This window comes from Zonotrichia leucophrys, chromosome 21 (assembly GCF_028769735.1).
Source record: "Zonotrichia leucophrys gambelii isolate GWCS_2022_RI chromosome 21, RI_Zleu_2.0, whole genome shotgun sequence".
NCBI lineage: Eukaryota > Metazoa > Chordata > Aves > Passeriformes > Passerellidae > Zonotrichia > Zonotrichia leucophrys.
Genome location: NC_088190.1, coordinates 3762246 through 3789672, shown reverse-complemented (window position 1 = coordinate 3789672; position 27427 = coordinate 3762246). Strand labels below are relative to the sequence as shown.

The 27427-nt window shown below is 46.5% G+C and overlaps 1 protein-coding gene across 6 annotated transcripts in view; it reads right to left on the bottom strand.

Annotated features, from left to right (window-relative positions):
* CAMTA1 (calmodulin binding transcription activator 1) overlaps positions 1 to 27427 on the bottom strand; it is a 244299-nt gene that overhangs the window by 170465 nt on the left and 46407 nt on the right. For all 6 annotated transcript variants that reach the window (XM_064730531.1, XM_064730528.1, XM_064730529.1 and 3 more), the window contains one exon: positions 10633 to 10700. In XM_064730531.1, coding sequence (XP_064586601.1) covers positions 10633 to 10700 — 68 coding nt within the window. The remainder of the gene's footprint in view (positions 1 to 10632; positions 10701 to 27427) is intronic.

The following is a 27427-nucleotide window of genomic DNA, read 5'->3' as shown; positions in this document are numbered from 1 at the left end:
CCAGCCTCTCCCAGGATCCAAGCACGGCCTCCACAGCTTTCCTCTCACCTCCCTCCCTCCGCTTGTGATCTTATGCAACTGTCAAATCCTTGGCATGTTTGAAACCTACTTGTTCAGGTGCCAAGTGGAGACTCATCTAGTCCCTGCAAGGAGTCAGATGCTGCAATTGTGCTAATGCCATGCAAGACTTCCACTTTCCAGAACTTCACTGTCACTGTCAGATTTTCTGAAAAATCCCTTTGCCAGGATTTCTTCTCCTGGGAAGCTGAGAAGCCTCAGAAAAGAACTAAAACAATGATTATCTGATTGCTTCTCCTGTGTTTGCTACTTTGGAATGTGCTCTGGAGAGCGTTTAGCAACAGGTGCAGGTTTGATTGGTTTCAGGTGAATTGTTTTAACTTAATGACCAATCACCATCAGCTGTGTTGGACTCTGAGGAGTCGCAAGTTCTTATCATTCTTGTTAAGCCTTCTCTCCGTCTTTTCTTTTAAGTTTAGTACGCTTCTATATATAATATAATATATATATATATAATAATATAATAAAATATAATAATATATAAATCAATATAATAATAATATATAATATAATATAATTATAATATAAGTATCATAAAATAATAAATAGACCTTCTGAGAACATGGAGTCAGATTCTCATCCCTCACCTCATCCTGGGGACCCTCACAAACTCAACACTTCACCAAATTTTTAATATTGGCAAGAAATTTGGATTAAATGTTAGCTCTCCTATGAACTACATAATCTGAAGGAAAAAACCTAAACCCTGCTCATTTGATCCTTTTCATACATTACCCAGAGTGCCCTCATGTCCTTCCTAAGGGCAGAACCCTTCTCTAACCACTGCCCAGTCTGGCACATCAAAACTACGACACTGGGACTGTGCCACACATCCCCTGCTTGGGTTGGTGTCCCACCTGCACAAGCCTCTGGCTGTGACCAAATATCTCACCCAATACAAGGGATTTTGGTAAAGGCAGGTGGGCAGACTAAAGGAAGCTGTAATAAATATAACAGTCCCTCCAGATCTGGGATCTGTGCAGGATTAGAAGTGACTTTTTTATAAATTTAAGGAGTTGAGGAGATGAGAGCAAAGATTGAAGAGGAAAAGAAAGCAGACAAGAGCAGCAGTTAGAAAAGCCTGGGAGTAAAACCAGTGGGAGAAGAGGAGGCAGAGCAAGCACACAAAGCTGCCATTATAAAATCCTCCAAATCTTTCATATCCTAAATTTAAAGCAGAGCACAAAATACTGCCCTGCTCTTGGCCAGTGCTATTCTCAAAGGCCACAGTTTATCAAATAAGTTTGCTGCACAATTTAGCACTGGTTGGGTGCTCTAAAGCTGTCTGGGATCACAAATGCCACTGAGCAGGGAGCCAGCTCCCCATGCCACATCACCACCAGTGTTACCATCCCTGGCCTGAGGCATCTGCAAAGTGGAAGCTGAACAGTGGAAGAGCCATGTTCCACCTTGGCACTGGGAGTTGGGACTGGGCACTATTGGTGAACCCAATGTCACTTTACACGTGGAGAATTTTCTTGGCAGCTGGTCCAACAATGTCAACGGTTCTTAGGTGTTGACAAATCCTGTTACACAGAAAAGATTTGTATCTGAGCTTTAATTTAATTACTGTAAATAAACCAAGCAACTTGGCACAATGGTTTCAAGAGTTACCAGCCCAGCTGAGGGTCAGGATCTGTAATCCTGCAGTGCTGCTCCATGTGATATCCCAGGTAACACACTGCTACAGCAGCCACTGCTTCCAAAGATCCAGACAAAGCCTTCAAAACAACTTGGGGTTACTGCCACAGAGACACAGCCCCAGCCCTGCACCCTCACTTCAGCTCCTGACCGTGCTGTGCTTCCAGGAGCAGCCCCACTGGTGCCCTGCAGCACTGGTGCTTCCAAAGCCCTTGCAATTGTGTGCAGGTCATGATTCCAGCCCATGCTGTGCTGCCATCCTGCTGTGAATGAGCTCTGTGAGGCTGCAGAGAGAACTGATGGCACCCCAGAGAAACAGGTCAAAAAGAGACTCTTGGACATGCTGCTGAAAGAGGTTTTGTCTCTCTTAAGGGAATGTGGAAAGGTCCCCACAATTATCACTTTGCTTCCTTTGCTTGCAACTGTGTAAATCAACCCCTAATACCCTGTTTACTCACTGCAGCAGCACAAGAGCAGGGGGAAACACAGGAGCCCTTTAGCCAGAGAGAATTAAATAAAATAGTGGGAACATCCCACAAATACCAAAGTCAATTAATTCATTTGTTACGGGGCAAGAGTCCTGCATAATTTGTCCTCTGAGTAGTTTATTTTACTTAATTGCTTATCCAGCAAGAAGATCTCCCCTGCATGACCCATTTGCTGTGCAAGAGGCTCGACTGATGAGAAATAAATGGTCACCTTCCAGAGGGCACAGAGTGACAGCAGGGACGCTCCATATGCTGCTCTGGTCCTCAGACCCACAGCCAAGGAGAGGAATGCACCCAGAACCTGACACCTCCTAAGCTGGTGTCCAGGTTCTCCTGAGGAAACCAGGAGACCTCAGTTCCTCTTTGCAGGACCAGCAGGAGAAGGGAAGGCTGCAGATCAGGCACACCCCACTAAGGCTTTACTTCCACTGCAGCTCACAGCAATGTGTTCACCACCACTCGCTTTTTACAACAGCACTTAAGGCAACACAACAATTCCAGTTGTGAGGGTGGAGCTCTTTGTCAGCCAAACCATCTCAGCTTCTCTACTAGAGTCAGACAGAGCAGAGGCAGAACCAAAAGATTTAATGACTCACTTGTACATCCCCTGTCTGTAAACATTGCTGGGGAACAGGTGGAGCAGAGCTGTCAGACCCACAGCCACCTTCAGCTGGCCAAAAGATGGAACCAGGACAGATGTTATTAGTCTCATCAAAATTTTGTAAATTTAACAGTGAAATGGAGCAGCCTTATTTATCTTAATTTAGTTTATCCTTGACATTTACAAAATAAATACAGGAATAATACTATGGGCACAATTCACTCTCACTGATGGCAGCAGGAATCACACGTGCTCTGACAAAGGACAGGGAGTGACATGGCTACTGTCTGCTGGAAGCAGAGCAGAGGGTGCCAGAGGATCCCCAAGGGATCCACCAGTACCTCTCAGCTCAACACCTCCCTGCAGCACCAAGTACATCCTTGCTGGACAGAGACAGGCAATGCTGAAAGGAGAAAGGATTGCAAGATGATGCTTAGAGACTGGCTGGGCAGTGGGTTTTGAGCCACCACCAAAGAGGCAACAGGATTTCTGTCAGGAAAACTTCCAGCTCTCACATTCCACTGGGAGGCTTCTGATGGGCTTTTACTGATGCTTCATCTCCCTCAGAATCAATAGCAAACAATAATCCCACGGCTAGGCATAAATCATGCTGCACAACTCGGCAAATCATCACGTGGGATGCCTCCGGACGAGGCCACTTCTTTATTTCCAGAAACAGCACCATTAATGGTTTCTGCCTGCCAAGCAACAAGATTCCCACTTCACAGCACTGGAAATCTTCATCCTGCACCGAGCCCAGCCACTGCCTCCACTTACTGCAGAGCAAATGGCAAAGCCCCTCTCAGCTGGTGAGTGCTGGTGCTGGGGATGAGCCAGGGGGGCAGAGGGGCTGCAGAGGGGCAGATGCTCACCTGCCCTGACAGCAGTCCTGGGGCCACAAATCTTCTCCTCACACCAGTCCCAACACACACCCAGGATTGCTAAGAGGCTCCTAAAACCCCTTTTACCACTTGTCACCCTGGTGATGCCACTTGAGGTGCAGCAGCCCCGGGCAGCAGGCTGCACTGTGTGTTTACAGCAAACAAAGCTGCTGCAGCACGAGTCAGAAACTCAACAAAGAGCAGCTCTGGAAAACCCCGGCAGCACCTTCCCTCATGTCACTTTACATCCTGTCAGAACTTAGAGGAAACAAAACGGCCCATCAGAGTTATCCAAGGGTGTGAGGCTTTAGGTACAGCTGTAATTAAAACACAGACACCAAAGCTGTGAAGCAGCGCCATAAAGCAGATCATTTTACAGCTGGCTGGGCTCCCTCTGATGTACTTGAGAACCATTTTTAAGTGACATAAAGTTTAACATACCGGTACATCTGCCTACCCACCAGATTCTACACGGAATTTAAAATTTAATTATATTAAAGTATTGTTACAGTGCGCATAGCAAGAACGCCAACCAAGTGTAACTTGAGGAGAATCTTTGCCAGATTGTTGTGAATCTGTGTTTTCAGGACTAGGAAGAAAAAGAAGAAAAATTCAAACCTGAACACCTGCATCAGTGCTCTCAGCTTCATTATTCCTCACCCACCAACTGCTCCACATTTGGGCTGAGCAGAGTCACACACTTGTCCAGTGTTTCACTACAATGTCACTGCACACCTACAGCACCTGTGCCTGCCAAGCAATTACTCCTCACACCACAGCAAAAGCAAAGCCTGCTCCCTGCCTACACACACTTATTCAGCACCAAAAGGAAAACCTCAGTCTGCAGGCAGCTCCTCATCTTCCAACAACCACACCACAAACCAATCTGTCCTCTCCAGGCTGAGCAGCAGATCCTCAGGGATGCTTCCAGCTGCTCTGCATACACAGGCACAAACATCCTTCCCCCAGTTCCATGTCACCAGCACATGCTGGCTAACATTCCAATGGGCAGCTTAAATAACACTGTGCCTGTCATAAAATACATTGTCCCCATCATAAAATCAAAGCATCAACCCCTGGCACAGGGCACCCTCAGGGGCCTCAATCCCTCCCAGCCCAAGATGGTCATGGTGCCTTGCTTCAGCCCTGCACTCCAACCTCAGGGCCAGGTTTCCTAGATGGAAAAATCCTTGTCCATAAATAAAAAAACCCAAAAAAATAGTTTATTTTTCATCAGTTGCTATTTGCAGCCATTAAGATGCAACAAGCAGTTGCTGGATGGTGTTTTTGACGCAGAGAATGTATTGGAAGAAACAAGAGAATATCATTATGGGTCAATTAGGAGCAACTTAAAGGTTATTTTTGCATATCTTACCTCCTGGACAAAAGAAGGTTCTTCAGTGCCATATGAGAATATAAATTAAGTTGCAAAAATCTTTAAAATGCGACAAAGACTCATTTTGTTGCTATTTAGAACTGCCTGAAGAACAAACAGCAGGTATTCTGCCACTCTGCAGCCTGCACATATGACAGAGGAAAGGGCAGGTCCAAGGTGGTTCCACTAGAGCCATCAAATCCTGTCCTTCATGGCCCTCTTTGATAGGAGGCACAGAATGCTGGACAATATGGAATTGTCTGCCAGGTCTGGGTGTGACCATCAGAAGCCCACACCAACAGATGTTCCAGCACATTCTTTCCTCTATTCTAGCCAGGACAAGGGCAGCTCCTCTGATCTGCCTTGCAGTCTGGGAACCCCCATCAGGCCCAGTACAGGGGGCTCACACAGACCAAGCAGCCTCCTCAACCCTAAGATCCTCCCACATGGGATCAAGAACAGTCAGAGCCTGCCAAATACTCAATGTCAGTGTTGTCCAAAGCCACATTGTCTTCCTTGGCCATATCCATTGACAGGAAAGCCTACCAAGCCTTGCTGCAGGCAGATGGGTTTGCTGAATGATTTCACTGCTTTGTTATCAGATAATTGCTTTTTGTGCCTATTCCATGTTTTCCAGAGTTCTCTTCTCCTCCAAGGGGCAACGCTGCAGGACTCTTATGAGTCCACATGAAGAGGGGAAGGAGTTTGTGCACCCCAGCCCTGTGTGCCTGCAAAGCCAGGCAGTGAGGGCAGGTGTTTGTGTGCATGGACCAGCTGTGGAGCCACCATCTCTGACAGGTGGGAAAGCCCAAGGCTGCAGAGCCACTGGGGGGCCAACCTTCAGCCTCTGTGCCAGGTGAATCCACAACAGAAACACAGACCTCTTGCCTTGGTTGTCCAAGTTGGCCAGTGACATCTTCTGCTGTGACACAGCTCTCCTGAGCTGCCAGCTGAAAACAGAGGGACACCAGCTCTCCCAGAGGAGCAGCACACACCAGGCTGGGTTCGCCATGGGAAGAATTTGGAAGGAATACTTGAAGATCTTTTCCTGAGTCAGGCCAGGCATCTGGATGGCTCCCAGTAACTCTGCCCTTAGGTCACTTTACAATCGACACAGTGAGCTGTTAAAAGAATTCATTATTGGTGTCTCAACACCCCTGGACCACAGCAGCTAAAAATCCATACGAACGAAGGGCTCTTAAAACCATCTGTGCACTGTTTATTCTCTGCAGGGACAATAAAGAGAAGGAAATACTGAAAGCAGCGAGAAGAAAGTGTTGAGAGTCATGAAATCTATAAAGTGTAAAGAGAGATGTGCCACATTTAGCAGGGATTATGTCAAGCAGCATCCTGAGCCAGGAGTGCTGACAGCACACACACGCTGCCTTCCACAGAGGAAAATAGGTCGTGTGTGACCCCAAACACGCCAGCAGAGCTCCCAGCAGCACCAGCAGAAAACCCAAATTTCAGCACTGCCCACAGGCAAGGTTAATGGTCCTGGATCCTATGGAGAGTACGAGCCATATGAGAGAGCAGGACCTTTAAAACGTGCCTTGAAAGTCCAAACAAAGTCTCGAGAGGACTTTTATTTGCAACTAGCACAAGGGGTGAGGACAGAACTTTCGCCACCAAGCACAGCTCTGGGCAGTTGCTTTTCCACAACCTCCAGTTCCCAGGAGCTTCTCCTCCACAGGGAGCCTCTGTCTCATTTCCCAGCAGCCAGGACACCCTGGCAGCAGCGTCCACCCGTGCACTGGGACAGCTCTCACAGAGAGCACACTGGAAAGAAGGCTCACAAGGTAATGGCCTAACACAGTGAATTAATTCCAAAGCACAATTGTTTTCAATCTTCATTTAAACCCAACCTTACCTAATCTCACTTTAACGACATCGGAAATGGAAATTCCCTTAATAATGTAAGTTATGAATATTTATTACCCTATTTTTTTACCTGAAAATGGAGTAATTCAATTAATTTTACTATTAATTATTTAATACAGAATTAATATACTGCAAGATCCTAACTTTTCTTTACGATGCTGCTGATATCCCGGATAGGGGATGTTCCTTATGCTGGACTGATGGACAGGTAAGGCACAGGGTGTGCTTTCTGGGCAGGAATGGACACCTGGACAGGAGGTGGGGAGACTCCAGGGACTACACCCATCCTGCTCTCACCATGGAGCAGGGCTGGTCCCCCCAGCAATCCCCCTGTGTCCTTTATGGGACAGAGACACATCTGAACTGCATTCCCAGATGGAAAACTGACCTTGCAGCTTCTGAGCACAGCCAAGGCTTTTCCATTGCCTGGGGCCCACTTGTGAAACAGTGACGTCACCTCAGATCGCTCAAGAATATTTTTAAAATACTGTACAAATGCTAATGACAAAAGGCACCTGGAAACAGTGAAGCAAAGTATCTCCCTCTGGCAGAATGCTCCTGGACTCAGAAAATTGACTTTGTCATTGAAATTCCAAAGTAAATAACAATTAAGTTCTACTTGATATATAAATGTCAAGTAATTTTTTTTTTTTTTGTCATCGTGATTTGCATTTAAACTTGGAAATGTCAGCCACTTGGCCCTGCTGCATTAGCAGAACGCTTCCCCCACCCCGCTGCCGGAACACCCGCTGTGGATTACCCAGCACATCATCAAGTAACCAAACACCATTCCCAGGCAGCCTCAAGGTCACTGCTTGTGAGGTGTGCTTGCTAATTTATGTTGATCAACCGGAGCGCTCAAAGGACTGTTGTAATAATGCTCCAGTATATTTATATCAGGGTATTCAGTCAGTTGGAGTTGTACAATGAGAAGTTTTCAACAAGAAAAGAAAGTCGTTCAACAAAACATTCAGAACTGCAACATGGGATACTCTGTTTGGGACAGAGAGTATCTCATGTTAATAGAACAAAACATTCAGAACTGCAAGCCTGGCTCCAAACCAGCTCCAAACCAGCTCATCCCTCACTGCCAAGCTCTGCCTTAGCTCAGTGACCTGTGAGGCACCACAGCCCAGCCGGGCCTGGCCCTCTGCAGCAGTTCCTTCCTTTTGGAGCTGGAGAGCACCAAAACCCCATCACCAATATCAACCCTCTGCCCACACATCAAGAAACCAAACACCATTCCAAGGGAGCCTCAAGGTCAAAGCTTGTGAGGTGTACTTGCTAATTTATGTTGATAAACCGGAGCGCTCAAAAGGCTGTTGTAATAATGCTCCAGTATATTTATATCAGTGTATTCAGTCAATTGGAGTCATTCAACACGAAGTTTCAGAAAAAAGTCATTTTAGGGCCCTTTTGCAAAGGTTTATAGCTCCTTCAAAGGCAAGAGGGCCTCCCCTTCATGTCCATGACTAAAGCAATATCCATCCATGCTGTAAACATGGGAAACTCTGTTTGGGAAACAGATGAAAACATTTCAAACTGCAAGCCTGGCTCCAAACCAGCTCAGCCCTCACTGCCATGCTCTGCCTTAGCTCAGCGACCTGAGGCACCACAGCCCAGCCTGGCCTGACTCTCTGCAGCAGTTCCTTCACTGGGCTGGACAGCACCAAAACCCCATCACCAATATCAGCCCTGTGCCCACAGGTGCAGCAGCAGCAGCTCCCACACGCAGTGTCCAGCCATGCCCAGAGCCCCCATGGCATCCATCCAGCAGTGACTCCTCACAGCACACTATACATCATTGTATTAGGAAACTCTCTGTGTGTCAGTGATGCAATTAATTTTTATTAATTTTGTGAGATGAAATTAGTAGCACCCACAGCAGCAAACAAAGAGCGGGGAGTGTTCCAGTTCAGTGCCAAATCGATGTCATTAATTCTGTAATACAGTGAGCTCTGATTGTAGCAACTCAGCATTTAACTCTTCCAATTAATTTTTATATTAAAAAAAAAATAGAAAATGAACTGAACAATTTCAGAAGGACCTTGAACTCATGTCACAACTTTCCTTCTCCTGGGACATTCTTTCTTCCAAGTGTAAACACACAAGACGAAGGCAAGGAAATGTGTTTGTGCTCTCTGTGGAGAGAGCTGCAGACACAAGGAAATGTTCATCAGAGAATTATTTTCATGCATTGCCTTTAGCAAACCAAGCTCTTAAAATCAGAAGATGCTGCTACAAAAACATTTATAATTTTCTATCTTTAATGATACCATGTAGAGCCAGAGTAGTTAATGTGTTTTCTGACCCCTTAAAAGGCTTCTCTGGCAAAGTCTCAGCCAGAAATTGTTTTAAATTAATTCTGAAACTCGGATTACCAACCCAGAAAAAACTATTGCTAATATTAACTGAATTACCTGCTGTTCTGCAGCCAAGGAGAGCCTCACAGCTGCTACCAGCAGGAAAGATCCATTCAGGGCCCTTCCATCACCATGGCAGCTCCAGGTCTTGGACAATCACTGGGAAAACAATTGGGTTTCCCACATCTCCTTCCCAGATTTTAATACAACAAGCAAATGCATTACTTACCAATGTCACAAAAATACACAGTTTGAGGGGGAGAAAGCCCACAAAAGTAAAACAACACAGCTCTTTTGTTCCCATATTTCATGGAAAGCAGGTCCTCTGTGCGCCCCACCTGCAGCTGCACTGCAGAGGTGCAGAGAAGGCTTCATGTCCATCCTCTCTTCAGCTGGGTGCTGTGGAACACCTGGAATCAATCTGTGCTGTTTGTTAGGGTGGCACTGCTCCCCGTGTCCCACTGGGACCTCTGTCCCTGCTCATGGCAGCAGGAGGTGATGCCAAACCTGGAGCACGCTGCTCCGGGCGCCTGCGGCACCGGCCCCTGCAACGGATGATGCTGGGATGCAGGATGCTAGAACAGGCTTTTCTCTCACCTGGCTCCCAGCAGGCTCCTTCCAATGGCCCAGCCCTCTGCAATAGGAAAGGGGTGATTGGGAAAAAGAAAAACAGCAAAAGCCCAGCAAGACCAGAAAGCAAGAGTCGTTCTCTGCGTTAGTGAGACGTATGGAGCCAGAACATAGCTGAAACAGCAGGAAAACATCCACAGCCAAAACTCCATGTCTGGGTTCCCAGGGGAGCGAGAAGTTAAACATTTATGGCAGCACGAAGAAGACATGACATTTACTGAATAATAAACTGCAAACATGTCTGTTAATGCAGCTTTTTGGGACCTCCTCACCATCAAACACTTAACCCCAGCAAGGGAAACACCAGAACACAAACAATCCCCGTGCCTGTCTGTGAACAGGCAGCACATGGTGGGGCTGGTGCTTTTTTATTTATTTAAAGTTAGAGGCAAGGGAGCTCTGTCAAGATAAACAGCCCGCGACCTTGCTCAGAGCCTTCAGATCTGCTCATCTGAAGGGATACAATTAAATCCTGAGCAATCGGGTTAAAACTTTAACCTGCCAAGACTGTAGCTGTTCCATTTTTAATCAATCTGATTTCATTCAATAAAATGCTCATTAAGGCAATTAATGAGAGTTTGGTGTCACAAGCCATCAGGCATGACTGGGAGTTTCCACTTGGTGGTCAAGGCATTGATCAGTGAGTCAAGTCATCAGCGCGAGAGAGTCAATGTGCTGAGCAGGAGAACATTACCTGGTTTTGGGGGAGGTTGTTAGCCACTCCTCATGCTTTTCAAACGTTATTAAATAAGCTGCAATTTCCTGAAAGAGAAATGCAGAAAGAAAACAGAGTTACTTGCATGGCTGTGCTGGGAACTGGAAAGTTTTATAACAGAGACATGGAGCCGCCTACCCCGGGGCCAGGCTGCAGCTGAAATCGGGGTTTGACTGACAGAGAGCACTCAGTAAATGTTCACATCCACGCCACCAAGGCCAGGCTTAAACAGGACAATGAAGAGATGCAAATGAGGAAAGGCATTAACATTTTCCCAGCACAGAGAATTTGCTGGTAACTGCGGTGACCACGGCATCGCCGAGAGCCCGGTATGACGTCAGGAAGCAAAGGGGAGGGTAGCGACAATACGGACACAGGGAGCTAAATAAAATATTTATAAATAGAACAGCATCACTGCAGAGAGAATTACTGAATTATTAATCGTTGCCATAAAAAGCCAGCGGGTGACATCAACATAAGTCATTGCTCCCACTTGCAGGAATGATACGGGCGATTACTTCCAGATCAGAACCGATTTGTTTGCAGGAAATTATCGGCGCCAGCGACATAATTCACGACAGTGCCTGTAAACAGGCCTGAGGAAGGGACAGACACTCATTCATTTCCTGGGTACAAAGCCAGGGTGGCCACAAGGTGACAACTGTTACCACACCAGCAGTGTCCTGGTATCTAGAGATGGCCACAGAGACTGTGCTGAAAATAAGCCCCCTATGATATACTCAGAAAAATGTAGGGTTTTGATGGTTATCTTCCAAAAATTATCACCCAGTCCTCTCAGAGGGGCCTGCATAGCAAAAGCTGAACAAGTGAGGTCAGCAAAACTGCCTTCAGTGTAGAAATGCCTCAAATCAAACCCCCAAACCACATGCAGTATCATCTCCAGAGCCACTGCAGCAGAAGTGTCCCCAGGCTGTAACTCCCAACAGCACAGCACACGCCAGTGCCGGGGCTTTCCACCACGAGAGGTGTTTTTATTATTTTTTTTTTAGCTAGCTCTATATAAGGGCTGTCGCTTACAGTACCAAAGCTAAAAACCCCCACAATGCTCTCCAACCAGCTGGCCCAAGCATCTGCTAGAGCCACAAAATGCAATTATATTACTCCCAAACGAGACGTAAAAATATCTTGTTTCCAATACTCTTGGTTTTAAGACTCATACTTAATGTCCTCTGGGCATTGCGGCGGTGCCAGATCTCCGTGTTATGTACTTTATTAGAGCTGTGTGAATGTCATATTAATGACTCCTGACCAACATGTTTACACTGCAAATAAATTCTCCTGGAATCCACCAATGCACCCCTTGTTTCCCAAGCCAGTCTCCGCAGGTTTAAGGGATCCCCATGCACACAAATGACAGAGCAGTGACACGAAGCTCCAAAAACTCTTCTTTTTAATTTCTGGCTAATGGCTGAATAAAACTCAGCATCAAAGAAAGCCTGTGCAGACCTCCAGCACCGACACTGATGACCTTCCCAATCCTCACAGTTTCACAGCAGCTGCACCTGAATCAGATGCAAGTGCTGAAATCTGGACACTACATGGCCAAAAAGTCTGACCCCAGATTTCCAACAAGCTAAAACTACCAAAGAACTCCATAACTAAAATTCTTCTGAAAATATGGAAAAATATCTCAGGGGTTTTTTAAAGCCAGTGCAGTAATTCCACCAAAAATGCAGCAATCAGCAGAGCTCTATTCCCAACCCATTCCACGTTATGTGTCCTAAGCTCACTATGCTATAAACCAGTGTCACCTCTTGCTGTACAGTGAGATGAGTCTGGAGAGACTGAGGAACAATTGGGAGTTCCCTGCATATTCTCTTCAGCACCAGGCAAGCAAGCAGAACAGAAACAAGCCCCTTCCATGCCTAGACAGTTTAGGGCGTTCAGGTTAGTCTGAGATTTTGCCTATTCCTACTAAAATTCAACTCCTGCAAGGAGAATTAAGCCATTTTTAAATTTGTGGCTGAACAAATACATTGCTATGGCATAGAAACCCAAAGTACTTCAGGTGAAGGAACTCAGCCTTATCCACAGCTCATTCACTCCGCTCCTTCCTGTCAGGCTATGCCAGGCACAAGTGAAAACTTAATCCCAAATCATCACCAACTGGAGGAGCTGCAGCAACAAGAGGCTCCCATGAGAGGCAGAACATGGGTCTCCACTCTGCTGGCCTGGTACACTCATATTTGGGCAGAGGAAAGGCCAAGCTGCCACAGATATACATTGGGGAAGGAAGATGTGCTTCTCTGCTGCAAAACCCCCTTAAATCCCATATATTCTGCTTTCTGTAGCTACAACTTTGTGCCAGCTCTGCAGAGGAAAGTGCTCAGCCCAGCACAGGTGGTTGATCAGAGGTTTGCACAAGATGTCTCTGCCCAGTGGCTCCCTGTCTATATGGGGCACGCAGGGCACAGCAGGGCTGGGGTTCAGCAGCTGCATGGGCCAAGTACCCTCCTGCCACACCAACACCCTTTTTCCCTTTGAAAAAAGAGGGAAGAAATAGATTTATCACCAGAAGACACAAAGTCATTAAATAATTAAAAACAAAACTATGGGCACAATAAAAGCCCTCTGATAAAACCCAGCATTTTAATGCGTGTTAATTCCCCTAATGATTCTTTCTGTGTCTCACAGGGTCAAATCAATGTCCTCACAAAAAAATCCAATTATATCCCATTCATCGTATCTTTGGAGCAAAGCTATTGTTTGCTTTTGTCTCCTATCAAACCCTTTTCCCATTGCTTCTTGCCCGAGACTACAAACAAAAGACAGCATGGCACCAGCAAGGTCAGACGAGACAGAGCTGGCTCTGAAACCCCGGCTGGTCCTGGCTCCTCTGGGACTGCACAGCCAGGGACACAAACCAAGGGACACCTGCACGTGACACAAACGCTCAGCCTCGTCACCAGCGAGTCCCCCCACAGCACAGCCAGGCCAGGTGGCACCAGGTGCACCCCAAGGCCACCCAGGTTTATCTCCATGGGCAAGGGCACCACACACCATGGGCAGCAGCGCCTGTGCCAGGATGTCCCACCCAGACCCACATCCCCTCTATCCCAGCTTGGAAATTACTGCCAGCATGAACTGAGTGAGCATTGTTGGGAAAGGGTGAATCACTGGAAGCTCTGTGGATCCAGCTCCTCTTCCATGCGTGTCAGTGCAGCCCCACATTTCTCCTCACAGAGAAAAGCAAGGCACAATTCTTCCCAAGAATATTTCTGGGATTCACATTCTCTGAACCTCAGAGAAAGAAAACAATTCTTATTATTTGCTGTGCCAAAGTAGAATGCAATATGGAGATTGTTTACCCAAAGTCACAGTGTTTTGCTTCCTTGGCCTATCAGGGCCAAGCATGTGTGTGAGTGTTGGGACTGCCACTGACAGTCACGAAATTCAGAGCAGTGTGTGCAGTTGTGTACAGAGCTCAGTTTTTAGCAAGTTCAGTTTTAGATGTATAGAATAATATAGTATAATAAAGTAATTAATTAACCTTCTAATATCAATGAAGTCCTCCTCATCATTCCTCCTTTGTTGGAGCCCTCACAGCATTGCAATATGTCAGGCAATCCCAGGGCAATGCTCAGCATGTGGCTTTCCCTCTCTGAGTGCCTGCAGGACTGAGCCCACCACTCACATTGCTGAGAACAGGCTTGAATAACCATCTCAGGGAATCACACCGTAAAGCAATGAGATTATTTAACATTCAAATCACTCGAGTTGTGTTTTATCCTAAACTTGGTCAGATAATTCTGTGTTTAGTTTAGACTTGGTTGGTCGGGCTGATAGCATTTTATCTAGGTGTTCATTTATTTTTATTTTGCACTTGCCAGGTTGTTCAGATTATTAGTGAGAATGCACCAGGGAGCCACCAGCTGGGAAACCCAGTGAGACGTGTGAGACAGGAGACAAGCACATCTCCAGACAACGGCCACCAAGGATGTGCCCACTGCTCCCTCAGCCTTGTGCCAGGGTGGCACCACCCAGCCTGGCATTCCTGGCTCAGGCACGATGGCAGAGCCACCACACACTCCCCACCCAATGCTACGTGACTGCAGCTCCTCAGACACTTCAATATTTAATGTCAGCACGTAAGAGCCCAGAGCTGTGGCACATGGGCGACCTGATCTCACCCACACAGGGTGGATGAGAGGCAGTGCTGCAGCCGTGGCACAGGGACAGCAGGGAGGAGGAAGCTCCCTCAGTGCACTCAGAGCTGCCCAGCAGCTGCTGCAAAGCTGTTTGTGTTCATGCACAGGAGAGGAGAGGACATGGCCACAAAGCACGGGACAGACGGACGTGCGGTATTTTCTGAGTCCCCTGTCATAGGGAAAAAATGATGAATCTGACTCCATGTTCTTAGAAGGCTTATTTATTATCTTACTATCTATATTATATTAAATAATACTATATTAAACTATACTAAAGAAAACAGAAAGGAAACAGACAGAAGGCTAAAAGATAATAATGAAAAACTCGCGACTCTCTCCCGAGCCTCGACACAGCTGGCTGTGATTGGTCATTAAGTTAAAACAATTCACATGTTGGATAAACAATCTCCAACCACATTCCAAATCAGCAAAACACAGGAGAAGCAAATGAGATAATATTGTTTTCCTTTTTCTCTGAGGCTTCTCAGCTTCCCAGCAGAGAAATCCTGGGCAAGAGGATTTTTCCAGAAAATGTGACAGTGACACCGACAGGCAGGGATCTGGTGGTGTCAGAGAGGCTGGTGACCCATTGTGCACACAAGAAGGTGCCAACTCTGCCCTGAGCTGAAGGGTTTCCAGTAAACACACATATTTTTTGGTAGAAAAAGAGTAAGTTACAAAAACTCTGAAAACGACAAATAATGGGTTCCCTAAAGCCATGGATTGAGTGTTGGTTCCTTCCTCCCCGCCCAATTCCCTCCAGGTCATCCTGCATCATCATAAGCTATTGGCAATTCCCACCTCACCTCTCAAAATAAAAAAAAAAGACTGTAAGGGAGAAGGATTGCAGGATTCCCTAGGCCAGGCAGCTCTGGTCACCATCTGGTCTCAAAGCAACATGTAATTCATTAAAAAAAAAAGCAGTCTGAATTTCAAGTTATTACTTTGTATGAATTATACACACCCGAATTAATAAGCCTGAATCTATGCATGTGTTAGGAGAAAGCAGAAGAGTTTCTACTCATCCCTAGATTTAGACCACAGAGCTAATAAAGCTGCAATCTCTTAAGCGAGCACATTTATTCTCTTAGGAATTCACCACGTCCTCTCTGCTATAAAGACAAATTCCAGCCCATCACTTCCTTATCATCCTTCTGCTCTGAAATGAAAATAAAAATTCATGTTGACTATGGACCATCTTCTCAGCTGGGATTGAGCCATTTTCATTTTCTACCCATAGCCACTCTCAAAGCTATTAATATTCTGAATATCCCAACTACAAACTGCTCCAAACATCACACAGAGCAGGCTCACACCACCTTCTTCAGCATCATGGGAACAAAAATCAAAATCCCACTGCATTCAGTCAGTTGTTTGGCCTAAATCAGCAACACTATCAGAAGGCTATTGTTCATGAGCTGGGTGAAAGAAGGAGCAGGAGAAAGGCAGAGTGAGCCCACGGGTGTCCAGCAGGGACAGGAGGGACATGGCAGGCTCAGGTGCCTGCAGGCTGACATCACCTGTCAGTGACAGAACACTCCTGCCCCAGAATGTTTCACTGCCATTTCAGGCAGCACTTGGCTTGGTCTTGAAGTATCACCTATCTGCAACTTCTCAAAGCAGAAGCAGTCTATGCTGAGGCTGAGAAGGGGATAAAGCTCAGATATTGCTGCTGTTTTGCTGACAATCTGTGTCAGCTGTACAAGCTGTGCCTGGGGTCAGAGGTTGCCCAGGGCTGCCCAGCCAGAGCACAGGTCAGGCTGGACTTGCACGGATTTGGTTTTCCGACTCATGCCATGAATTTTCTGCCGAGTGCAGAGATATTTATTCATACCTGTGAAAATACCACGGACTGCTGAAGCCAGACTCTTGGTTTGTTGCCCTAATGGATGAAGCCCTCACCATTTTGAGGCCCAAAGTGCTGCCCCATTCCCTTGGTTTTCGGAGAGGAGGAGATGGCCCATATGATGGTGTTCACAGGGGTCTTAGAAGGAGGGAAGAGATGAGGATCTGTCTCCATGTTTCAGAAACTTGATTTATTATTTTATGACATATATTATATTAAAACTATATTAAAAGAATAGAAGAAAGGATTTCATCAGAAGGCTAGCTAAGAATAAAAAAAGAAGGAATGATAACAAAGGCTTGTGTCTCAGACAGAGTCCGAGCCAGTTCACTGTGATTGGCCATTAATTAGAAACAACCAACATGAGCCAATCACAGATGCACCTGTTGTATTCCACAGCAGCAGATAACCATTGCTTACATTTTGTTCCTGAGGCCTCTCAGCTTCTCAGGAGGAAAAATCCTAAGGAAAGGATTTTTCATCAAATGTGTCTGTGAAGCCCCCAGCCCGCTGGCTGCTGCTGTCCCCCTTACCCAGCCAGAGCTCACCTCTGCAGGAAAAGGCCTGAGGGCAGCCCTGGCAGCATGTCTGGTGCCACAGGACAGTAAAGCCACCAAGTGGGAAATGCTTCTGGTTTGGGAGATGCTTGCCTTGGTTCCCTGCATGGCAGTGAGCAGCAGGATTGCAGGAGGGGGGATGTTTTCATTAATATTGGTGTCTCACCAACCATCTGCTAAAGGTCCACACTATTAATTTAACAGGAAAAAAATGGAATAGATTACTCTACAGTTTTCAATTAAAGTACATGATGTCTTCAAACTGCAATCTTAATTAGATATTATAGGGTGACATTTAGGAAATCCTGAGCTGTGATGGCTGATCAAGTCATCTGACTGCGACGGTGTTCTGCAGCTCTGCTGGGGCCTCGTGCACCCAGCAGCCTCAGGAGAGCTGTCTGCCCTCAGATTCCAGGGCTGGAGCAGCCCTGACAAACTCCTGGGGTTAAAGGACCACAATGGTGAAAAACAAAAAACCAGCTGCAAATCGACGTGGACACAGTCCCAAAGAAAACTTAGGGAGAGGGGCAGAAGAAAGGGAAAAAAGTAAACAAAATGGAAAAAAAAGTAGCAAAAGGACAACTAAAACACTATTTTCAGGGTTAAACCTAATATGAAAAAACTGGATTTGGACAAGAAAAAATTTTCTCTAAAACATGTGAAAAGGAGGAAAAAAAACCAACAATCAAAAGCACAGTGACTAACAGGGACTGGAGCTGAACAAGATCTGCTCAGCTCCTTCACCTGCCAAACACATGGACAAGAGCAAACTGAGACACACGCTGGGTCTTTAGAAAAGCAAGAGCAAAATGGGGCACAACCCCCAGCCATGGCTGCCCTGAGCCACTCAGAAGCGCTGTTAGTCACCAGTCAGAGCAAAGTCAGCCCTTGCATCAGCCCATGCTTAATAGGATTAGGATGGATTTTATCTTCCATTTAGGCCCCACACTGAGGGACAGTTAGTGAAACAGAGCAGTAACCAATAACGCCCAGTCTTGAGTTACTGGAAAACACTCACAGGTCATGATGTGATTTTTATTTTTTTTTAAATGACCTTGGACTAAACCCTGTGATTTAAAGAACCACAAACATTGGCATCCTGCTGGTTGAGTTCACTTGTCCTCTGAAGCCTGCAAGAGTCAAATATGCAATGTGATTAAAAGAAATCACTAAGATCCCTGTGTTTATGATGCATTAATTAAAGCATAATAGCAAAAACCTCAATTTTTGTAGACAATTTGAACAGTCACGTGGCTTTAAGATGCCAAAGAGCATTCCAGAAACCAGGAGAATCACACCAGTCCCAGTCTTGGCAGTGGGACAGCCCAACAAGGTGCCCAACAAGGTGCCAACACCAGGGCCTGCTCCATTTGCCTTCTCTTGCATGGAGAAAGCAGCAAGCCCTTCCAAAGTCCTTCCAATGGAAGGATCATTAAAAGGGAAAAATCCCCAGAAATTGCCCCTTTCTACAAATTCCTCCCATATCCTCTGACATAATAATATGCCACAGTCCTGCAAAATTGTCTTTTCAGCATGTTTTTGCATTATGCCTAATTCTGTCAGAGTTTTTCAGTCCCACATAACGACAGCTCAATGCAGAGTCAGATATAAATCTGGCTTAAGAGACTCTCACCAGGAATTCATTTAAGACTGTAAATGTTAAAAGATTCTGCTGCTGATTTATGGCATTTTCTTATTTCAAACAGAATTAAAATCCTTCTTAAAATATACATATTCAATCATGATAAAAGCTGCATTCAAATGATGCTGCTGGTCAGACTGAGAGCCACAAAGCCCAGAAATCTGGGAATAGCAGGGGAATCCAGGAATAGCAGGGACTGGGACATTTTACTGGTTCAACCATGCTCTGCTGTCATGCCACCACCTCAGTCTCACATCTTAATTAGTGCAAATGGGGATGCTGGTGCTTTTATGCTCCATCTATCCCACTCCAGCCCAAGCACAAGGATCCCTTTTCCTGAAGATCCAGCTGAACACAGAAGTTTCTGTACCTGAAGTCATTACTGAATGGGTTTATTCATTTTCCGTTGTTTACACTGAAGGCTTTCCCAGCTCTGTCAATACCACACACGTGTCCTGTATCATTGTGCAAACAACATTTAGTGTTAAAAAAAAATTACCCATGCTACTCATTATCATCATTCCTGTAAGAATTGTTCATGTTTTGCATTTGTGAACAGAGAACACCACAGAGCCTTGAGTTGCACAGCACAGCCCTGTACCCAAGCATGGCCAGGCTGACAAAAAGTCAGGAACAGTGTCTGGAAAGAACCTGTACAGCACTAGTAGAATTCTCAAAGGGGTTTTAAGCATTAAAGATGCCAAAAGAACCACAGTCTTTGAAAGGGTGATGGCTTCTGGCTGTCCTTCCTGGAAGCACATTGCCTGATCTGTACAGGAGCCCCTAACCTCATGATGCTCCACTCAAATAAAAAATCTAAATGGAAGGACCAATATCAAATACAAGAGCAAACAAGCAGAAGCAGGCAGAAAAAGCATTATTCAGGTATTTATATAATTAATTGTTCGTTATTCAGCAGCCACAGAGCCATTAACACAAAGCCGGGGCTCTCTGCACTGCAGGAGATGCCTCTGACACCTCAGAGTGGTTCTGTCCCAGGCCACTTGTGCTGATGTCCCCAGCTCCTGGCTGCTGCTGCTGGCTTGGTTGGTTTTGGTGAGGTTTTTTGGTTTGGGGTTTTTCTTCCCAGATCTTCCCTGGTAAATTCAGAATCACAGACTATTCTGAGTTGGAAGAGACGCTGAAGGATCACAAAGTCAAACTCATAACTGAATGACCCCTATGGGGACTGAACCTGTGACACTGGCATTACTCACACCATGCTTCAACCAAATGATCTCAGGGTCACTTTGATGGATTCTTCACAAAATTGGGAACAACAAGTCCATTTTCTGGAGGCAGCTCCCAAGTGCCCATCAGCTCCAGTAAATTCACAACACTCACAGCTGTCATCAAACCATCCTCCCTTCTGTGGGGGCATGGAAGGGAAACATTTCTGCCCCATGTCAGGATCCAGCCATGATGATTAACCAGGGCCTGTGGCCTGGGGGGCACAGCAGCTCTGCTCCCAGAGTGGCTGGAAGTTGCCAGCTGGCTCCCATCTGTGGAAACTGCCCCTCTGACCTGGAATTATTGTGTGTGCTGGCACTGCAAGGAAACAACCATAAAGCCAGAGCACCATCAGGGAACTGTAAATTCCTTGTGAGTTATTTTCAGACTTCCAAAAGTTTAGTTAAGCCTTGCCTTTAAGAGAACATATATGACAAGGGAAAAAATGACCAGAAAAAAGGATGTTTGTGTGAAAGAGCTGTTTCCCATTCTGAACAGAGCCAGGACAGCAAAATGCCCAAAGTGCCCAGGATTCCCTGTATTTATCTGTGGAAGGGGGTTGACCAGAAGGCTGGTGAAGGGCAGGGCTGATGCCATGTCACGCCAGTGACCTCTGGACTGCTGCAGGCTGTGCTGTGTCCTTTCTCACAGCCAGCAGCCAGCACAGAGCACGGATGCTGCTTCCCAAAGGTTAAGCATCACAGGCGATTTCACGCTCTTTATATTTCTAAGTGTTGATTTTTAGTTGTTTTTTTTTTTTAATAATCATAAATCCCAACATCTGCTCCCAGGGTGGGAGCCCTCTGGCTCTGTGCTCAGCCAGGGAAGGGAACGTGGCTGCCGGCGGCTGCTGCAGGTGTTATTTTTAGTGCGACAGCTATTTACCAGCTCCACTCCCAGAGGGAATTCAGCGAGTAAAAGGGATGCTGATGCATTTCTTGCTAAATATAGAAAAGGGCAGAGTGGCTGCAGGTTCCTGCTCCTGCCAGGATGTGGCCTCAGAGAGGGGGATGCAGCCCCAGTGGTACCAACACCACAATGGGGCCACCCCACACAGGCTCCCCATTCACCACATTCCAGCCAACCTTCAAGCTGCTGTTTGGAAAAAAGCTTTTTAAAAGTAGCTCTTATAACTAATTGGCTTCACTTTGAAGCCCTGATCCTGTAATGAATGGCTCCCGAAATCAAACAAAGCATTTTCAGCACCAACAAAATTGCCTGTTATGAAAAGCAGAACGTTTTTAGGGTAATATTGACTTTAACGCTCTGTCAAGGCACATTGACAGCAGGATGAAAACAGCCCTCCCTCTGCTCACCCAGCTCAAATCCAGCTGCTGAGAGGGGACCCTGAACACTTGTGCCAGTCTGTGCTTTATATCCCCAGCAGTGGGCTCATTTCCTATTAGTTTATATACCTTAAAAAAATTTAAAATCTTGCTGATAAAAGAAAGGGATGTGTTTCAGAATTACTCTGCTCTTCTCTGGTTTTAAGCCTTTAAAGTTCTGGAAAGGCAATTTTGACATCCAGGAGCTCTGCAGGCCCAGACAGATGGGGATTCCTGGTTGAACTCCTTTTATATTTCCTTTATTGCTTCATATTTACCAACGACCTGGAAAGGAGCAGTGTGAAGGTGCCACTTGAACATGACAGAAGGCATTTCTGAGTGAGGCTCAGACAGGCTGGAAAACCAGCCCAGAGCCCCGAACAAACTACAAACTGGGCAAATGACTGACACGACACAGAGTGCGTGGGATGCAAAAAACACAAAGTAATGGGGATTGCAAGAGCAAGATGCATTCATTATTCATCCAGCCTGTGAGGGTTGGCCTCAGTGGCATCAGGGCAGAGCATGATGGACACTTTGGATGTACCTGCATCACTGTGAGCCACACTGGTCACCTCAGATCCACTCTGTGGGCTGCTGCTCTGGGCAACCACCCATGGGATACAGAGAGATTCATATATCTATAACTCTATACATCTATATACAGATATTCAAAACACACGTGACTTGGGACACTTCATTTCCCTCTACAGTTTCCTGAGACCACTTACAGAGCAGAATTAAAGTCCAGGTAAGTCAGGGAACACTAATGAAGCCACACCTTAATTGGGTATAACTGAGAACCCAGCCCTGCCACTGTCTGGATTATGCCCTGCAATTTCTGGTCCCATGGAAATCAGCAGCTCCCTCCTCCTGGAGCAACCTGCTGAGAATGAAGTGCTGGTCCCTCAACACCTGTTACAGCTCTCTCTGTTTCTATGGGGGAAAGCACCAAGGTTCCCCCCTTGTTTTCCAATCCTGAAGTTTTCACTGCCTAACTTGGCCCTGATTTACAGCAACCATCCAGCAGCAGTGCCAGCTCAGGGATGCCACTCTCAAGGACACCACAGGCAGGCTCAGCATCCCCAGGGGCAGCCCAGCCACAGCTCTGGAGGGGCCAGCAGTGCTGCCCAGGGATGGCATCCAGGCAAGGGACATCCCATGCCAGGGATGGGCTCAGTGCCAGGCCCAGCTCTGCTCCAGGAGTGCTTCAGAACAGGGCAGCTCCCAGGCCCAGTGCATTGTGCTGCCAAGAGGAGTCTCTGGCACGTGCAGACAGCTTCTTGTCTGCACTTAAAATACTACTTGATTAAAAAAAAAGGAAACAAATAGTGTTTTGTGGGACTGGGAGCATCAAGAGCAGAAATGGCAGCAGAAGCAATGCTTACTCAAGCCACGCTGCCAAGCTGAAAACACTTCAGCTGTGCCTGTGCGTGCCCTTGCCTTCAGCTGGTGTGGCTCCCATTTGCTTGGCTCCAAATGGGCAGGAAAAATGCCATTTCCTCAGTGCTTACCCTGAGCACTGTGAGGAGTGAAGAGGAAAGTCTGCACTGTTCCAGATACACAAAGAGTACACAGAAGTAGAAAAACGTCATCCCATCACTTAATATATGCAAATTATCTTAAATATTTCATTCATTAAATGGCTCAGGTTATTACAGAATTGTACCTTAAGCTGTTCAGAAAGTTCATTCTTCTTGCACTTGCTCGGTAACGTGAAATAACTGACTGAAATGAATATTTTACAGTTTGTGCAGACAGAACATTTATTAACAATTCTTTCCCTCTCAGAGTCCCTCTCCTAAGCAGGTTTCAGGCATCATGCGACTTAAATTATCCAGAGGGAATGAATTTTGGTTTATTTTTTAACGTTTGGTTTATTCCCAGTCTGGAAGAGCCCAACAGCCTGGAAGGACCCAAACACAACCCTGCTGGGAGAGAAGAACAGACAGAGCTCTTTCCCAAAAGCCGGTGGGGAGAGCCAGGGGAGAGGAAAGCAGCCACAGAATTTGGGGATTTTCCTTACTCTGAGCCCAGACACAGGGAAAGAGCTCCTGCAGCAGCCCATAACGTGCCACGGCTCCTCTGGGATTCCACAGCAGTAATGTGAAGTGACAGCCTCTGGCTCCCGCCATCCCCTGTCCCTGCCATCCCCGGGACAGCCACACCAGGGGGAAGGGGCCACTCCAGGCAACTCCAGCTGCTTCCAGCCCCACCACAGCCCAGGCAGCAGTGTCCTCCTCCATGGCACCAGCTCCAACTAGGGGAGCAAGCCCCAATTAACCCAGCACATTCCAGCAGCTCCCAGCCCCGTGGCCCAGCACACAGAGCCCCCTCCTCGGGGCAAGGGCAGGACACAACATACCTAGGGTGACATCCTAGAGTGATGTTATGATGCTTGTAACCCCATTCCTGTGTTCTGTTTATGCTGGACATAATGTTCTGTGTCTTCAAGACTGGCTCTGAAGAGTGAAAGTTTTGATTTGGTTTCTTATCAGCCGCTCCCCCACGGCTGGTGGGACACAGAGACAGGGCAGTACATGGTGCTGCTTTTGCTTTTTGCTTGGCTTTTCGCTTTGCTCTTGCTCTTGCTTCTGCTTTGCTCTGGCTTTGCTCTTGTTTTTTGCTTCTGCTCATTAGTTAGTAGCTAAGCAGTCCAAATTTTTCCCTGGACTGTTTGTCCTTTCCCTTTTTTTTGGACCTACTTGAACCTGCTCTGGACTGGGACCTGGGAACACCGAGAGTTTGCACCTTGTGGCTGCAGCAGCTGCCCTAGCACAGGAGGGACTGACAACAGAGCAACCACCCCCAGGAGAGACTTTCTGAATTTGTCATCTTTTTTCAGAGCAGTGACAGAGTGGTGTCATCTGGTATTGTTCATTTTGTGTGCTGGAGGGTGCTGTGCCTGTAAATAAACAGGTTTTGTGTGCTGGAGGGTGCTTTGCCTGTTAAATAAACAGGTTCTTTCCACTTCTCTCCAAGGAATCCTTCCCAAACCGGTTGTGGGGAGGGGCCATGTGGGTTTGCTTTCTGGAGGGGCCCCTTTTGGAGGTTTTGTCCCAAATTTGCCCTAAACCAGGACAATACCCCAACATACACCCAGACTGGCATCACACAGGCAGCAGCCCAAGGGGTACCACAGGCAGCTCCACCACCCTCCACAGCAGCATCTCCAGATCATTTTCCCTTTCACACGCCATGGGCAGCTCCCAGGGAAAACCCACTGGGCTTAAACCCAGCTCCTAACACGGTGTGGCAGCCACATCTCTGTGAACTTCCAGGCTTAGAGGAGACAGATGGATAAAAATAATCATGACTGGAATGGTGGCTCTGGCATCTCAGCCAGTCCCTGGCCAGTGACCCAGGGAAGGCGGCTCCCTCTGGCAGCAGTGTGTCCCTGGGATGGAGGTTTACAGCCCCAGCAGACACCCTGCAAGCTCTCATCAATCTCAGCTGGGAAAAACCTTTCCATTTCCAAGGGGAATATGCAAACCAGGCTCTGCACTGTAAATCTTCCTTTGCAGCACTAAGGAGATAAGTAGGACCTATTAACCTCCCATGTTATTTCCAACTTCATTATTGGAGCTGACACAGGGAGAGCACGCGGTGACGGCTCTTTTTGGCAGAGTGCATGTAAATCGCTTTCTCAAAGGAAATTACTTCTCTGGGCTGAATGTTATTAATCTAAATTCTCCCTTAGTCAAATTGTTGCCTGTAATAAATATGGAACAGGTTGCTACGCTCATCTCCGAGGGCAGCCTAATCCAGCTGCAGGTTTTCCCCTCGATTTGAAGGAGCTCCTGAGGATCTCCTCTGTGAGAGCAGCCTTCACCCAAGGATGGGACCATCCACCCCAGTGTCACCCAGCACATGAGCACCCTGTGATTTCGTAATGAAAACGTATTTTGGCCCTGCCAGCATCGTGTGCAGCAGTAAAGTGTGAGCAGGAGCAATCCAGGGCCTGTGAGGCCAGGGAAGGGACACAAGGCATGTCCTTTTCCTGCAATATGATGTGGTGGTTTTCCATGGCCAACATCTTTCATGGCTGGTGCTTCATTTATATCAGCTTTGTTACTGTTAAAGCAGCTCAACTTACAGTGTTTAGGACTTCATCCTCTTTTCCAGTGGATATGCACTTCATATCCTTGTGCAATTAAAAAACACTGGAATTTAAGCACAAACAGATAAAAAATCAGATCCAAACCCAAACTGAACTTTGCCAGAGATAGAGCTAGGAATTTTATTTGCAGGGAATTTTTAGTTGCTAGGAATTTTATTTTCCTTCCTGTCATTGAAAACCAGCTCCTTGCCAGTAAAGGCTTTCCCAGAAATCCTTTAAGAACACCCCTCCACAAAAAGCTACCATCCCTTCTGCTCAAAGGCACACCCCAGGTATGGAGTGGATTTGGAATACCATAAATCCAGTGGCACACACAGCCCTTCTCCTCATTTGTTACCAGCCAAGTGTGAAAATGTTAATGAAGGCAGCTGTAATAATCGACGGGAATTTCCCAATTAAGATTTTGTTCACGTCCGCCAGCTCCCGCTCCAGCGCAGCCTTGGAGCATCCCCCCTTCCACCCAAGAGCAGCCCTAATTGCCAGGCTCCATCCAGGCACCCTCACCAGCCACCCCAGTGAGGGAAATCACTGCCACTCTATTAACTCCAACTTCCACTGCCTGTGTTCCTAGAAGAAAATGAATGCAGAGAGGTTTGAAGTGTGTGCCTACCCCCCTACACGAGTATGTTTGAAATATAACATGCTGACAGCACTGAGTCAGGCAATACCACATCAGCCACTTTTAGCGAAAAAAGAAAAAAAATTAAATTAAAAATTAAGTTTTGGGGGTGGCTTATGGCAGCCCTGGCTCGTGGGAAGCTGATGCCTTCCTGGTTCAGCAAGGCAAACCCTGGGAGCCTGTCTGGGTGTCAGGAGCTCATCTCTCTCCTGGAATAGCAGAAGGGAAAGAGACACCATGATAAAATGAAGGCATCTTCACAAATAAATTACTTTTCTACCACAGTCGTGTGATTTTTAATTTTCCTCTAATTTCAGGACTGCAGCACTGATATAAAACCCCTCTAAGTGTTTTAGGGAGATGGTAATGGTCCTATACTAAAATAATTCAACCAACACTATAATTTTAGTACCACTATCAAAATGAAATAATGGCTGTTTACTGTGTTACACCTTTCAAATGACCTTCATTTGAATACAAATTGTGGCTCCAAACTCCAAAAGCTGCTCCATTTCAGGAGGCAGCAAATTGAGGATGTTTACCCGGGGTTTACTCTGCCAGCAGATTCCTCAGCATAACCACAAAGGCCAAATGTGTTTGGGGGTTCTTTCCCTCTGAAGTTGCCTAAAGGACCCACCTGGATCTGACCAGAAGCCTGAGCCACAGCCCCTCACTCTGCTCCAAGCATGATGGGAATCACACATCCTGTTTTATCTGGAAATATTTATTGGTGCTGAACCTGTTCACTCACAGCTCCCTCCCTCCCAACCATCTCACCCTAGACAAAGAACTAAGATTACTCTGCCAATAATCAGGTACCTGGATGAAAGAAAGAGGTGGATGGGTCCTGTCTCAATCTGGGCCTTGAAAACACTTTATTTGATTTTATTTTTTTACAGTTAGGCTCTGCCTGCCCATCACAGGCTCTGACACTGGTTTTGGGGACCAGAGCTGGGCAGCCCTACAGGGGCTGTTCCAAACCCCTGTGGCTGTGTGGCATTCACAGCTCAGCCCACACAGGCAGAGCAGGGGTGGTCACAGGCGAGGATCTGCAGAAATAAATTTCATTACAGATATTTGCTGATATTCATTCATACACCTGGGAACCCCAGTCTATCACCAGCTATTTCACTCTAATAATGAATTTCTGCCCTTTCATCAACATTAGTCAGAACAAGCTCTGAGAAAATTCCCATTTGGTGCCAGGAACATAACAGAAAACATTGACATGAATGGCAGCAAGCAAAGCCAAGCAGTGTGCCCAGC